The 15226-nt window shown below is 34.1% G+C and overlaps 1 protein-coding gene across 1 annotated transcript; it reads left to right on the top strand.

Annotated features, from left to right (window-relative positions):
* Positions 1-1970: 1970 nt before the first annotated feature.
* On the top strand, positions 1971-14161 carry LOC102807117 (arylsulfatase B-like). Its single transcript, XM_085504055.1, has 16 exons — positions 1971-2066; positions 2206-2224; positions 3810-3963; positions 4085-4136; positions 4902-5005; positions 9262-9374; positions 9731-9792; positions 10408-10509; positions 10684-10747; positions 11389-11486; positions 11699-11835; positions 12382-12440; positions 12533-12650; positions 13066-13136; positions 13292-13396; positions 13902-14161. Exons 1-16 carry the CDS (start codon positions 2028-2030, stop codon positions 14072-14074), a joined length of 1470 nt encoding a protein of 489 aa, XP_085360181.1. The 5' UTR covers positions 1971-2027; the 3' UTR covers positions 14075-14161.
* The last annotated feature ends 1065 nt before the right edge of the window (positions 14162-15226 follow it).

Here is a 15226-nt window from a genome sequence, read left to right as displayed (position 1 = left end):
TGAAAGTGGTACACATCTGATCCAGAAAGTAGAGGGTTTCTTTTGGTGTCAATATTGTCCGACTCTGCATCAAGATGGTGTCGCCAAGTATATAAACACAAGCCAAAGATTTAATACTGAAGATCATTCCCATACTCTATGTGAACAAGGTCCCATTGAGTACTGCTAAGTTAAAAATAATTTGAGAGAACTATTCCTGAACTAATGCAGTGCTTTCATGACTTTGAACTCGTATTATCGTGAACTCGTATTCTTATGGACACGTTAATGTTATAGTGAATATCACCCATGATTTATATAACTAAAAAGTTACAGCAGAACATATGCCCGATTTTCCGTTTGCTTTATTAGCTTCTTATTAGAAGTGTACAGATACTGTCAGTCATCAACAGAGCTTGTGCGTGTGCTGCTGACAGTGACAGAGACATTACATTTGAAATTCAACAGAAAACTGTTAGTGATTACCAACGTTATTAATGGCTGAGAACATTTTATGTGTTGAATGTAGACAATTAACTTATATAACTTCTGGACAAGAAGAAATCACAGTATTTTTGAAGTTACTCCTTGATGGTAGACAATATATGCTAATATTATAGACATCCTTTGTATGATCTAGCAATAAAACTAGCCTTATATAGTGTTTCCCTGTGTTAGGTTATCAGATACAAGCTGGGAAATTAGAAACCAGCAAGCCAAATTTTTTTTAATACGACACTTGTAGTAATATGATTCACAAATACTATATTATTGGAAGCTTTGTCTGTAAAGACAACATCATATCTTTCATGAACAGTGGAGTGCATCAGTATTTTTAAAGATTGAGCTACAGCCAAATAAATATGACAGATGTCCCACAGAACTATGCTGATTTATGGAGCCAAAATAAAAAATTAATTTTAAATTACTAATTGTATATCAGAAACATTGGCCATCTTGTTGTAGTCATCTCAGCCACAAACTAAACCAAACAATATACAAATCCGATTAGAAGTTCAAAACCAGATTTGATAATTTTTTATGTAAATCCAAGGTCACGTGATTACAGTAATCTGTTATTATCTTTGTGCATAGATCCAATGAAACTAGTAGTTCAAAATTTGTTTTGAACATACTGGCCAAGACATTTAACCAATCATCGTGAAGCATTCCAATTAAAACTACACATAGCATGTGTCGCTAAATATAAGATCAATTTTAAAACCCTACCCTATCATTCTATTTGCATCAATATTGTAGGACATATATTCAGTTGATATCCCATCCTTACATGTTGTGCATCAATATTGTAGATGATTGTGTTTCAGTTATGTGAAAGAGGCCACAGGCAAATTATGTTCAAAAACACAATTTCCACATATACTCCATAACTGTGTTAACATTCTGATTTATCACTATTAGAAGTCAATGTAGTGTCATCAGTGTAACAACTAGCAGCAATCACAGATTATAACAGTATGTCTGCCAAATAATGTATAGATGTGTTTTATATAAAAACTTCACGACAAATACTTTATGGCATAAATGCAATATCTTTATTATGATGTGAGTCAGTCGTGTCAATTTACAGTTGTGCTTTCAGAAACATTGATGTGCAAATTTACATTGATGGTTTGCTATGGTTTTATTTTGTAATAATATCAACCTATAATGTAGTATGAGCTTGATATAACAATTTAGTTGTTAATGGTATATGAATAAAATTAAAGTATCCGATTATATTGATGTATGAGTTACGTAATACCAGTTTCACATTTCACATTTATTTTTGAAAATAAAGAGCATGAAACAACGTGCAGAAATTGTTAAATAGCTTGGACCCTACATTACTGATTGCAGTTATACTTGCATAATCAATCATTTGAAAAAAACGTGGTAGATAAATATAGCTACTGGCTGACGTGTGATGTGTCCGATAACAAAAGCATATCAATACATCTTCAGATGTATTATCAGTTACTATACCAAGACCCGGCTGTTAGATAACATTTGTACATTGACGGAGGTGCAGATACAGTTCTATAAAGATGTGTTTAACCTGTTTAGTATTAGTAGCACTTGTGTCTGTGAGTATGCTCTATGTCTATAGACTGTTAATAGGAACTCTTCATAATAGGACTTCCATCAAAATGAACACCGTACGAGGATAGATCGCCTTAGCTATTCAGCAATGTTACAAACACTATATTTATGTTTTTATTGCAGGTGATTGTTGTCGAATCAGGTAAGATGTAACAATAATATTATTTAAGTAGATCTTCAATATATTTGAAGTGCTGCACAAATTACAAAGTGTTTTCTCTCATAGCCCCTCCCTGAGTTTTTAGTGGTCCATCCATATATCTGTTCTACAAGCTCTGAATTGAGTCCTTAGTGTTAATATGTTATTTTAGTACAAATATTGAAATACGATTAAATACTATAACCAAATAATATTTACAGAAAACATGCCTATTTAATTTGATGTCACTATTTATTGATTTTGAATATATTTCATATTTTCAATATTAATTAAAACTCAGGTTCTATATTTTATTAACATACAGAAATTGATGCAGATCCAAAACAAATTATGAGTAAAACGTTGTGAACACATTTTCAAGTTATTATAAATAACAAATGTCTTACTATTTATTCGTGCTAGGCGTCACACATAGTGTTACACAGATGGGGATTTTAGTTGATGAATCATAAAGTGAACTGAGTGCACCGTGTTGAAATAAAAAATTTAAACATTTTTACTTTATTATATCAGACTGAATCTCTTAAATTGTTTTTAGACTCTGGAAAAACAAGAAAAAAGTAATAATAAAAAATACCAACCAAAGCAAAATTGAGGAAATTTCATTTATGCACATAAATTTTATTTATTTCAGTCGATCGTCAATACTTGAACCTCCTGCTAAAACACAAATTGAACTCCACTCATTTATTAAATTGATGCATTTCAGTTGTGAATACTTGCTGGGCATTTGTGGCAGTGACAGTCTAATATTAGTGCATGTCATATTGACATTCAAATGGATCAAATGAAATTACCCCCCAAAAAAATCAAGTGAGATGAGATCTTAAGCACAAACGACTTGTTCCCGACAACAGTGTGTGTTACTAACACTGGATTTATTGGTACTAAAAATAAAAGTATAGTCTTTATTTGTAAGTCATATTATTATGTGCGTTTTATCAAAAATGTTGGGCTTACGAGAAAAATTTTAATTAAAAAAAAGTGACTTTAATTAACAATTTGATATTTCCAACCTATTTACTACTGTTCCACATGATAAATCAAAGATACAGTTTAAAACATTTTTAATAGAATTGTTTTATTCGCTACAAACTGATACTTGGATATGTTTTCACCTGTTTTGCTAACAAAAAAACTTGTGCGAAATATTTCTACACTGAAGACAAAATTATGACAGTACGACAGTGTGTAGTATACTTGTCAGTTGCTTTGTTTTGTTTGAATCTTAGATTTTTCTATACGACTTTTGTTTAAAGATCTATGGTTGTGTATGTTATCTCCGCCATGGTGTTCTTATTGAGTTTAGAAATGCACATTAATTGGAAGAATATATTCCACAAATTATACATACAAAATACTAGCTGTATTATGTTTTAGTGTTACACCTTATACGTCGTTGATTATTTTTATCAGCGCACAAACATTAATTATGAAACAACATAATATGGAACAATGCGCACATCAAGATATCTATTCTAAATCAACTCGCAACGGGCAAGGTTATAATGTTTGAGCTATGTTCCAGTGTTATGTTCTTAGATTCCTTCAATTGCTTTATTGGTAGGAAAACAACCACACATTGTGCTAATACTAGCAGAGGATCTAGGGTGGAATGACGTAGGATGGCACAATGCGGATCTGAAGATGCCTATCCTCAATCACCTCGCTGCTGATGGCGTCATATTCAACCAATCATACGCCCAGCCTGCGTGTACACCGTAAGTGTCAACACTATTAATGTTGCCGGTATGTAGTTATAGATTGTACAGTCAATTTTACTATCAACAAATCACCCGTACATCTGTTTAATTATGTTTGCATGTATGTCTCATTCTTCAGATCAAGATCTGCTCTATTTACTGGTTATTATCCTTTCAAAATTCAAAGACAGGTAATTTGTTTATTGGAACATTTTAATTATATTTGACAACATTTTAGTTTGTCTATCATGTACAACTGAATTTCTAGTATACGCAATAGATACAACGTTAAGGACAAAGCTTATGGTCCGAAGAATGTTACATCCCCTGTTGATTTGGCATGATGAAGATGTAGAAAACTTGTTCAGGGGGTAGCATTCAAGCAATTTATTTTCATAGAACGATTATTTTGAACCATATCAAATTATATATTTGATTAAAGTTTATAAATCACACTAAGTACTAGTTTGTCTTACGTTTGATGCAACAATTATGTGGTTACATTTTTGTTCCCACTAAAATATGTTTTTACATTACAAATTATTACAATGCGTTAATTCCAAAAAATTCTGGCGATGTATTGATCATAATTACCACATCTACAATCTTTGAAACGATTATGATGGGTGCCCGTCAAGTAGAACTCATTTGAGTGATATTTTTTATGTCAGATTTAGGATATACACTAATTCGCATATTCATAGATTATTATTGATTATTTAATTGTTCATACAATTTCTTGTGAGCAATGTTTGACAAGTATCTAAACATGACTGTGTTTATTTTATTATTGAAAATACATGCAAATATGCACATTTCGAAATAACAAGTTGTCATTTTGATAATCGATTGCCATTCATGATTACTTCTTAGAATAAAAGTATAAAACATTCATTTTGAATAACATGTGGCACAATATTCTACTACACTTTAGTTTTTATTATTGTTATTTACAGCATCAAATGCTGTTCAGTCTTGAAGCTGACGGGCTTTCATTAGATCTTAAGATATTACCAGAAATGCTGAAAGATGTTGGGTATATTACTCACCTTATCGGAAAGTAAGTAGACTACAGAACACATTAGCTGAATTTAAAAAATGCATATGTTCTGTTGTACTGTGGGTTCGTGCGATTACAAAATTAAAATCAAAATATATATGAATTTATATATTTAGCCAAATGTGTAGATTTTGCAGTGTTGTCAAACACAGAACAGCAAGGCTATTGAACACCAAAAGCAGTAAAAGGAAAATCTAAATGATAACAAGTAACCTGTAGAATGCTGTGTGGGTAATATATATTGATTTTTGTTGCATTTGCAGCAAATAGTTACCAAACAATGAGAAATTCATTGGATTGGATATACCTCTCAGCTGGCTTCAAATACATAGTTCAAGCCTGCCTAACCGGTGCTTATACCAGAATTTAGTTACAGCACCTAGACGGCCTGTGGTTACAGCTTCATGTTCCGAGCAAACGCAAGAAATTGACATTACAATAGAAAATAAAAAAACTGGCACTCCCATGCAATTAATAGCAAGTGAAATTCCTGGAATTGAAACATATATTTTGAAGTCACTGATGATGTAGGCAATGAATAACTTCAAGTTGGCATAAAGACGAGGTAGTTTATTTAACCAGTGCTGAACTAGAAGCTGAAATTATAATTAAGTTCGTTGTCATATAATTTGTTTATTTCAATTTCTCAAATACATGTAGAATACATCGGTGCATGGATGTTTTGGGGTGTAGTTTACACTGTGTATGGAATGGTAGGGTTGGGTGTAATATAATTTCCAACTCTCATGAAGTCACATAGAATTTCACTTAATTTATTTTCGTTTTCAAGCATTACGTGTGAATCCAATTTTCACTGTGCTGTGTCGAGTCTCAATAGAGTATGAGGAAAATGACATTTTCACTGGAATTTATTTTAGCGGGTAAATGTTTACAGTGAAAATGAAGTATTTCACATTATTACATATGTACTGCAGTCTTTTTTATTCGTCCCTGAAATCAAAATCGGTATTTCCACACCACATATGCAAATGAGGTCTGAGAGCAAACAAAGTAGTTCTTTCAGGAGTAGCGTTTTTTTTTTAAACATAGCAGAAATAAACTATATTTAGAAGTACGATATTTTACCCTTGGGTACATGAATACACTTGCCGAGTGAAATAGAATTTGAACAACAGTAATGGCACTTCTAGGCAGTCAATTAGTTTTACTAAAATTAAACTGCATATCACCATGCACTAATGTTTTTGGTATTTTCACGGGCAATATGCAAATGAACATGGTATTGGCGATCCGCTCCTCTGCGATTGCCCTTAAAATCACAATTGTGTGTCTTGGCTTGGCCGATTTCGCTCACTCTTAGCAGGTAGGTTACACCTTCATTAGTATGTAAATGTATCTCCTCCAACAAATTTAGGATACAACATCTCTGACATAGCTCATTTTACTTAGCTTGAGTGTGGGCACAAAGTTTTGTATAATCTGAAAACAAATTTTGACCACCGTTTCCATGGCAACAGCCAAAAACTGATTCTTTTGATACCTTCACGCCAAATGTATCACACCCTACATATCTATGATTAAAAAGCATGGACGTAGCTAATTCTACTCAGCTTGAGTGTGGGTAACAATTTACTGTTTTTTTTTTTTTGTCTATTTTCATTACCGAGAAAATGGACCCCAACGTTGGGGTAACTTTTCACCAGCAACAGCTTTTAATTCCTCTCTGAGATTTGTTTTGGCTTAGCTAATTTTGTCCATACATGACAGGCAGGTCGCCCGTCACTAATTGGAAAAACAATCCTGGCCCACAGCTACCATGGCAACAGCCAAAAACTGTTTTTTTTAATACTTTCGCCCCAAATGTATTACCTCCTACCAGTCTTGTAATAGCAGTGTTTAAATGATCATGCCTTTTATTGTGGCTACGTTGTACTCCGGCGCCGATATTGTTACACTGTGTCAACGTAATTTCAACGCAACTTTGAATGAAATGTAAATGCTGCCTTCAATCTAGAAAATACTGACGAAAAACGGTTGGAAATAATACATTTAACGGCAGAATACGTCCTAGCAATAAAATAAAGTGACTTCTAAAGACTGAATGTTTTTTGCGAACTTCGTATACGGTGCCCGGTTTTAGTTTCACGTTCATGTCCTACCAATAGCCGAAAACATATTGCTTGTTTTTAGCGGAGCGGATCGCTAACCAGCCTATCGGCTTGTATTCATTGGCAACCAGACTATTTTTATTTTGTATACAAATTTTCGTCTGCTATTTTTATCCAGTTCAAATCGTTCAGCAACATTTTTGGCATATTAAGTGTACATCACATGGAATACTACGTTTGAGAGAACTTGATGTATGTTGAGTTTTAAAAACCCTTATGGGCTCTTGGAAGACCCCCCCCCCGCAGTAAAATTAACGATTGCCATGAAGGCGCAACCATCAACATCGAAGTACCAGGAGGTTTCTACTGGCGACGTTGCGGCGTTACCCAGTTCCAAATAGAAATTACCAACGCCAAATGAGCAACTTATTAACCGGTAATCAAGATTCATTCAATCCACGGATAGGAAGCAACATCACAAGTAGCCGTGGTTTTCGCGGCGTTTTGGGTCCGGGAAGGTATTTTGCTTCGTCTGTCAATTATATATACATCTCGGTATACAGTCGGACCCTAACTGTATACCGACGATGTATATATAATTGACGGACGAAGCAAAATACCTTCCCGGACCCAAAACGCCGCGAAACCACGGCTACATCACAAGGTGCATAATTCTGTTGAGAAACTTTTAACTTCAACATAAATTTAAACTACGTATGACCACGGTTACTAAAAAGAACCGTGGTATGACTGACTTCGAAACGAGATCGGACGACGTCCTATCGTACCAATCCTTCACCATTGCATTCAAACGAATCACGAGGTGCGCTGTTACATTCTCCATCAAACCCGGGAATCAACCATTAGGGGCGTTCCAGTAAAAAACACATCGCAAATCATGCAAATTCAACATTTTCAAACCAGTATACTAAAACAAAAATGCTCAGCGATGCAAAAGAAGAATAGATATTACTTTTTCAGTATACACATCTCTGTTGATACTATCCCTCACATAATCTACTCCCAATTATTCCTGCGTAAAATGGAATAGCCTCTTTCCATGTTGACATTCTGAGTAAAATCACGTGATAGGCTGTTAAAATTGGTTGTTACATACTCTTTCGCCGGTCTGGAAAATGTGTTTAATGAGCTCTCATTCAATCGACAATGCATGTTTTCCAGTTGGAGTGAACCTAGTTCGACTCTGCCATAAAAAATAGGAGTGTTTTCAGCAAAAAACGAATAACCCTTGAGTGCACACAATACACAGAATTTCAGAACAAATCTTGCATTAGTTACAGCAGCAGAATACCACAGAAATATCAGATGAAACATGAAAACACTATATATTGTACTTCGGCCTGAACCCTCTCTATTGCAATTCCAGGAATTACCCCCATATGTTCAACCATTTTCCACCTTGGTAATACCCACCCCTGAAAACAAATTCTTAATACCACGCTGAAGCGTTTGGTAATGATAGCACTACAAACTCTTTATCTTAAATTCCCCTTCCCCATTTATGCATTTTTACACAGTAAAGTTTCTAAAGCAAATAAAGTAACATGTAAAAAAGACTTTTCATCAAATACTAACAAATATGGATGCACTAGCATGTTGCAAACCGGTTCCAGATCAATGCAGTAAGTGGTTTAAACTATCAACTACATGCTAAATAGATGATGCATCAACAATTTAGTTTCCTTAGCCAATTGTAAATTTAAAGAATGGAACTCTTTCAATTTTATATCATCCAAAATGGCAGCCAAAATTGGTACAAATCAGCAGACGCTTCAATGCACTTAGTATATACCTGTAACACACTTTGGATTAACGTGAATAGCAGTTACGAAGCAATAGTCAAATTATTCTGAAGTTGTTTATTCCTTGGTAGATAACAAAGGACTGGTGGTAACACAATTACTTCAGATTGTCTAGATCCCTGATATATGGCCACGGAACCATTTTACCAATATACATTTTGAAAGTGTATTAGTTAACATTTGCTCTTAATTGTTGAACATTTTTGGATCGTAAATATAATATGATATATAGAAGTTATACCAGTATATGAATCAGGTTCCCCCTGTAGTCATCGCATTGAAAGATGGTGGATAGCGCAACAACCAACAATTCATCATTCATAAGTTTTTTTCTCAATCAATCATGTGTGGTTTTTATTCATAGGTGGCATTTAGGATATTGTAAGGAAGAGTATCTTCCAAATAAACGTGGCTTTGATTCTTTTTATGGTTGGCTGGGAGGGGGAACCGACCTATACACTAAAGAGAATATACTCGGTAAGTAAAATAAAGTATGGGAAAACCGTATAGACTGCGAACAACAATGTTTAACTGTTTTAAAGTTAGAGAATACCTACGAGCATGCTGGTGTTTTATTTTTATTTTTCAATACTCCAAGTTGCCCAGTGTGTTTCATCATATTTCATTTGTTTCGCTTTGCGTTAAATTTTATATTACTCTTGGCTAGCATTACGATTTTCTCTTCATAAATTCTAGCTAGGATCTTACAATTCTTTGCCTAAATCTCTTTTTTTTGGTAAATTCTGAATGTTTCGTCTCATTATTTGTACACTAGAAATATTCGGATGAGGCGTTACTAGGCAGTGCTAAATGTCATTCATTTACCCATTTAGGTTCAGGATATGATTTCCGCGACAACACCGGAGTGGTACAAGAAAGTGACACGTATCTCCCAGTGAGTAATGTCTCTTTGGTTACAAACTTTGATATTAAGCCGGATATTGTCAGCTTCCAGAAGGAGTATAACAATATCAGCACCATATATACGAATATAACTCAGATCGTAGTGGTGACGGTACCGTCTACCTGTTTTAATTAGCTCCAAATTGGAAATTTCTCAAGTCAATCATCTATTGGTAGACCAAACACGTTCTACATGGGTTTTTTAATCTCCAATCATACATGAAATTGTTTTAATCAATTTGCTACTTTAAAATCATTCCTTCAATTGACTAAGTTCACATTGCATAAACTCTTATTAAGACTTTTGGTAGCAACGGCAAAAACGAACACTTGGACTGGATTAATTGCCCTCTGCGAGGCACTGAATAGACTACGACATCGCCGCAATGACTGGAAGTTGCGGTTTTGACTATAATATTTCGTTTACACAAAACAACAATGGATTTCGGCACGATATTCAATAATTAATGATGTAAGCATATTTTGACAATATCGGGTTTTACAAGAATCTATGCACGTTTTTACTTTCACTTAATTTGATAGAAACTAAGTAAAGAATAATGTAATAATGATTTTTTAATTGTAGTTATTTTTTTCCTTTTTAAAGTTCATGCTTGCTGACAGAGCGGTAGATATAGTAATGGGACATTACAAGGAATATCCACTGTTTCTGGAGTTCAGTATGGCCTTACCTGGAAAATTTCTTAAGGTAACTCATTCATTATTTTGATATACAGTAGAATGCCGACAATGGTACAACAATTAAGACATATATATACTAGAATGAATTAGGCAATTTGTGTAATCCACCACATAAGACAATTAAGATATAGTTTCGAATAATAGATTATATTAATTACGTGTATGTATGGTTGTTTCCTAGGTACCCCAGGAATACGAAGATTTGTATTCCGATATCGAAGATGAGCGACAAAGGAAATTTTATGGTATGTATAATTTGAACATCGTTGTATCTAGAGACACTGAAATATCGAATCATAATCAATTTCAAACATGGAGATTGATATGTACAATGAAACCAAACAATTTCATAATATTCAGATTTTAATGACAAAAGTCCGTTATATACAAGATTTGTTTAGTAGTATAAAGTCTTCGGACTGTAATGGCTGCCATGATGAAGTAGTCCATATGCTTCATAGGTTTTTGCGCTCCGTCATCTAGATGCCAGCAAGTCCATGTCTAATTTGCATGTATATTTAGGTTCATTCGAATATCATTGTATAGAAGCATTTCATTCCGAAATAAAACAATTGATTTAAAAGGAGTTGTATTACTGTAATTGTTTTTTTATTGAATTACTCGAGAAGCATTTCAAATAATTTATTAACACTATCCTGAGCATCAATATGTTAATTTTTTTAAATCTCATGGTCACAAAACAACTGCTCCCTATTCTATTTGACTTGTATATTTCAGGTTCGCCACAATTTTTCTAATTACCAAAAATGTGATGACGTTGTAAATAGTTTACCCCAGATTGATTAGTACGGTTAAACAATAGCCAGAAGTTTTATAAAAAAACTGGGGTTAAATAGACAAACATTATATTATTTTAATTTTTCAGGAAAAATGTCTGCGATGGACAATTCAATTGGCCTTTTGGTGGATGCGTTGAAGACACGTGGAATGTGGGACGATACGCTATTTATATTCACATCTGACGTAAGTGATCAATTTCCGTTGTTGCAAATCTAATGTGTTTAGTCATTAAACATGTTTTGGTATATGTTCACTTCGTTTTCTTTTCGTTGCCTTGAGTTTACTGGACAAATAATTTAGTGATTATTTGATAAACTATTTTTACTTGACTTCTCATCCGACTCAGGTTAATTCTTTATAGCATAATGTCCGTTTGATTATGTGCATTTACACAGAATGGAGCGTTGGCATCTGCATACGGGTCAAATTGGCCATTACGAGGAAATATTGCAACACTGTTTGAAGGCGCTACTCGTATACCAACATTTTTTCATGGGAGTATGTTGAAGAAGACTGGATACGTAAATAACGAGTAAGTTACTGGTAGTAAATCACAGTGTTGCTCACGACTGATTTTACGTTCCCTAAATATGCCACCATTTACAACCCGTAAAACTATAGTGTAAGCTATATTTACTGCTCGTCCGATAATATCTCGTTGTTTATGTTGTATGGCTATTTTGTGTAAAACAAGTTTGGTGAAAATAATGTATTAGGTAGTCGGCGTCAGTGACAATATAAAACGTAATTGTTGCTGCGCAATTCAGAAGACCGGTAAATAATTTGCATGGACCATCAATGTAAAAATCAATGTTAATACATAAATAAAATACGAGTAATAGACATCAAAGTGTTTTGGCTGAAGCCCGAAACTTTAAGGGTGTCTTGTGAATTGTATCAATTGTGAAGCCGGCGGACATTAAATTCCTGGTAGATCAAATGACAATATGTTGAAAATAAACACGTTGACGTTGTAGCTAGGTGGCCGTCGACAATGTCCGGCAGTGACTCAATTGGCCAGCGAATGATGCGCGAAAACACGTCACTGCTGTTAATTTCCTTTTGTTTCTTTTTTTAGGTTAATTCACATTGTCGATTTGCATAAAACAATAATTGAATTGGCTGGAGCTACAACTGGTGAGATTTTTAAATTATTTCAAATTACGGTATTCCATTGCAGGTCACTTTAACTATAGCTTCTATAATCTGCATTGTATTGTACTTGACAGAGTCTGATATTGATGGTATGGATTTGTGGAAGACAATCTCAAAAGGTGAACCATCGCCAAGAACGGAATTTGTATATAATATCGACGATAACGAGTTGTCCCCTGGTGCTGCCATCAGGTAAGTGTTAATACAATGCGCTTTGGTGGGTGTAACTATGTTCAAATTTGGTTTGTAAATCTTGTATACTTCCATCATATGCAAGATGGAAACAGTGCAAAATATGTCACATTGATGAACCAGAATGTACCAGCCATTAAATACAATCCTTATCAATGACGTATACAGTAAGAAACTGTGCTATTTGTTAGGTGTGTTTTCGAGTTTGTGTAAGTTTCATTCATTGAGGCGCGTTGAATGCCATTGTGAACGACCAAGAGTCATGTATACACTTTATTTCTAATATTTGTGCCTCTTTATGTGGTTCGTATAAATTACAAATAAATGAATTATACTGTTTTTTGACTGTCAGTTGAATAATAATATTGTGCTACATACAATCTCATCCTGACTCTTGTTCCGCGTGTTTTTTCAGGGTTGGGGATTATAAATTGATTACAGGAAACCCGGATTTATTGTATCCTTTTCGATTGTTGAACAGATCGGGTAAATATGTTTTTAATATAACTCAATCGATTCAATATGCAGAAAAATTACTGAATGTTTGGCATAGTGTGGACACTTAAGGCAGTACATTGTCAATTTATGTATTTCGATGGTAATTGCTTAATGTAGTGTATGTCAATTTATTGGTATTTCAGGTGATTGGTACAACTATGGTGACGAGCCTATTAGCGGGTTTCCCATTCCTCCAACTGGAAATGAACCACCCCCAGCAAACGTGACATACTTGTTCAATATCATAGGTATGACTGACGTAACTTAGGTTGGTCGTGTGATCTTGGCATGTATGGCTTGGATTGCGATGATTATCGCATCCTATAGCATAGTGTATGGTTCTGTGTTTTTTTTTTATTCTGAAGAGCAGAAGTGATCTTCTCGAGCAAATCAGATAATACCATAATTTCACATTCGAAATCAATCAGGAACGGCTAGAGAATGTCTATGTTGTATTCAGTCGAAATCTGACCATAGTCTGGTCTTGTCATCATTACTTTCAAAGAGGTAATTGAACAAACAGATTCATGGTAGTAAACAGCTTTAGTTAAGGTATACTTGTATACCATTATAGATGAAAATAGACACTTACATGTAACCCTATTGTGTTTAACAGCTTATCTGATTTGACTTAAGGTTATAAGCACATATCCACTTCCAAAACGCATTTTCCATCATATCTAAAAATTGAAATTTATTTTATCATGAAATATTATACGGTATTTAACAACACGATGTATTTTTTCAATGCAGATGATCCCGAGGAAAGAAACAATCTCGCCGAAGTATTTCCCAACAAAGTAGAAGAATTACGTCATCGCTTGGATGAGTATCGTGAACACCTAGTTCCGCCTGGACCCCGAATATTTGACCCAGCGGGTGACGCCGTGAATTTTGGTGGTGTGTGGTCGCCTGGCTGGTGTTAGAAATAATGATGATGCATATACCATGCTACGTGTTTTCACTTCCAGTCTTATCAAACATAGTAGACTAGATTGGGATTAAGAGGCTCTGAGTAGATTAAATATTCAAAACAATATAAACCACGTGTCTTTTTTATTTAACAACACAAGAGTTCACTTGAATTGGGATGCATGCTGCAGTCATGGTCGAACAATATTAGCATCATATATCATATACTTGTGCTAAAAATTATCTGGGTCTTCTGGGAATTTTTAATATTTTATATTAGTTTTTTATTTTGAATTCCATATTACAATATATGCATACCATTCTATTTATATATGTGAACCAGACCACTCCCATACTACTACAATACATGCTTACCATTCTATTTATATATGTGAACCAGACCACTCCCATACTACTTCAATATATGCATTCCATTCTATTTATATATGTGAACCAGACCACTCCCATACTACTTCAATATATGCATTCCATTCTATTTATATATGTGAACCAGACCACTCCCATACTACTTCAATATATGCATTCCATTCTATTTATATATGTGAATCAGATCACTCCCATACTACTACAATATATGCATACCATTCTATTTATATATGTGAACCAGACCACTCCCATACTACTTCAATATATGCATTCCATTCTATTTATATATGTGAACCAGACCACTCCCATACTACTATAATATATGCATACCATTCTATTTATATATGTGAATCAGACCACTCCCATACTACTTCAATATATGCATACCATTCTATTTATATATGTGAACCAGACCACTCCCATATTACTATAATATATGCATACCATTATATTTATATATGTGAACCAGACCACTCCCATACTACTATAATATATGCATACCATTTTATTTATATATGTGAACCAGACCACTCCCATACTACTATAATATATGCATACCATTTTATTTATATATGTGAACCAGACCACTCCCATACTACTTCAATATATGCATACCATTCTATTTATATATGTGAACCAGACCACTCCCATACTACTATAATATATGCATACCATTCTATTTATATATGTGAACCAGACCACTCCCATACTACTTCAATATATGCATACCATTCTATTTATATATGTGAACCAGACCTCTCCCATACTACTATAATATA

Source organism: Saccoglossus kowalevskii, chromosome 9 (genome assembly GCF_978046115.1).
Source record: "Saccoglossus kowalevskii chromosome 9, keSacKowa6.1, whole genome shotgun sequence".
NCBI lineage: Eukaryota > Metazoa > Hemichordata > Enteropneusta > Harrimaniidae > Saccoglossus > Saccoglossus kowalevskii.
The sequence above is the reverse complement of the archived record's forward strand: the minus strand, read 5'-3'. Positions and strand labels throughout refer to the sequence as shown.

Coding starts and splice junctions, on each gene's coding strand:
- LOC102807117 (XM_085504055.1), top strand. CDS start 2,028: ATGTGTTTAACCTGTTTAGTATTAGTAGCACTTGTGTCT. Junction 3,964..4,084: donor GCCCAGCCTGCGTGTACACC/GTAAGTGTCAAC, acceptor CTCATTCTTCAG/ATCAAGATCTGCTCTATTTA. Junction 12,651..13,065: donor TCCCCTGGTGCTGCCATCAG/GTAAGTGTTAAT, acceptor GTGTTTTTTCAG/GGTTGGGGATTATAAATTGA.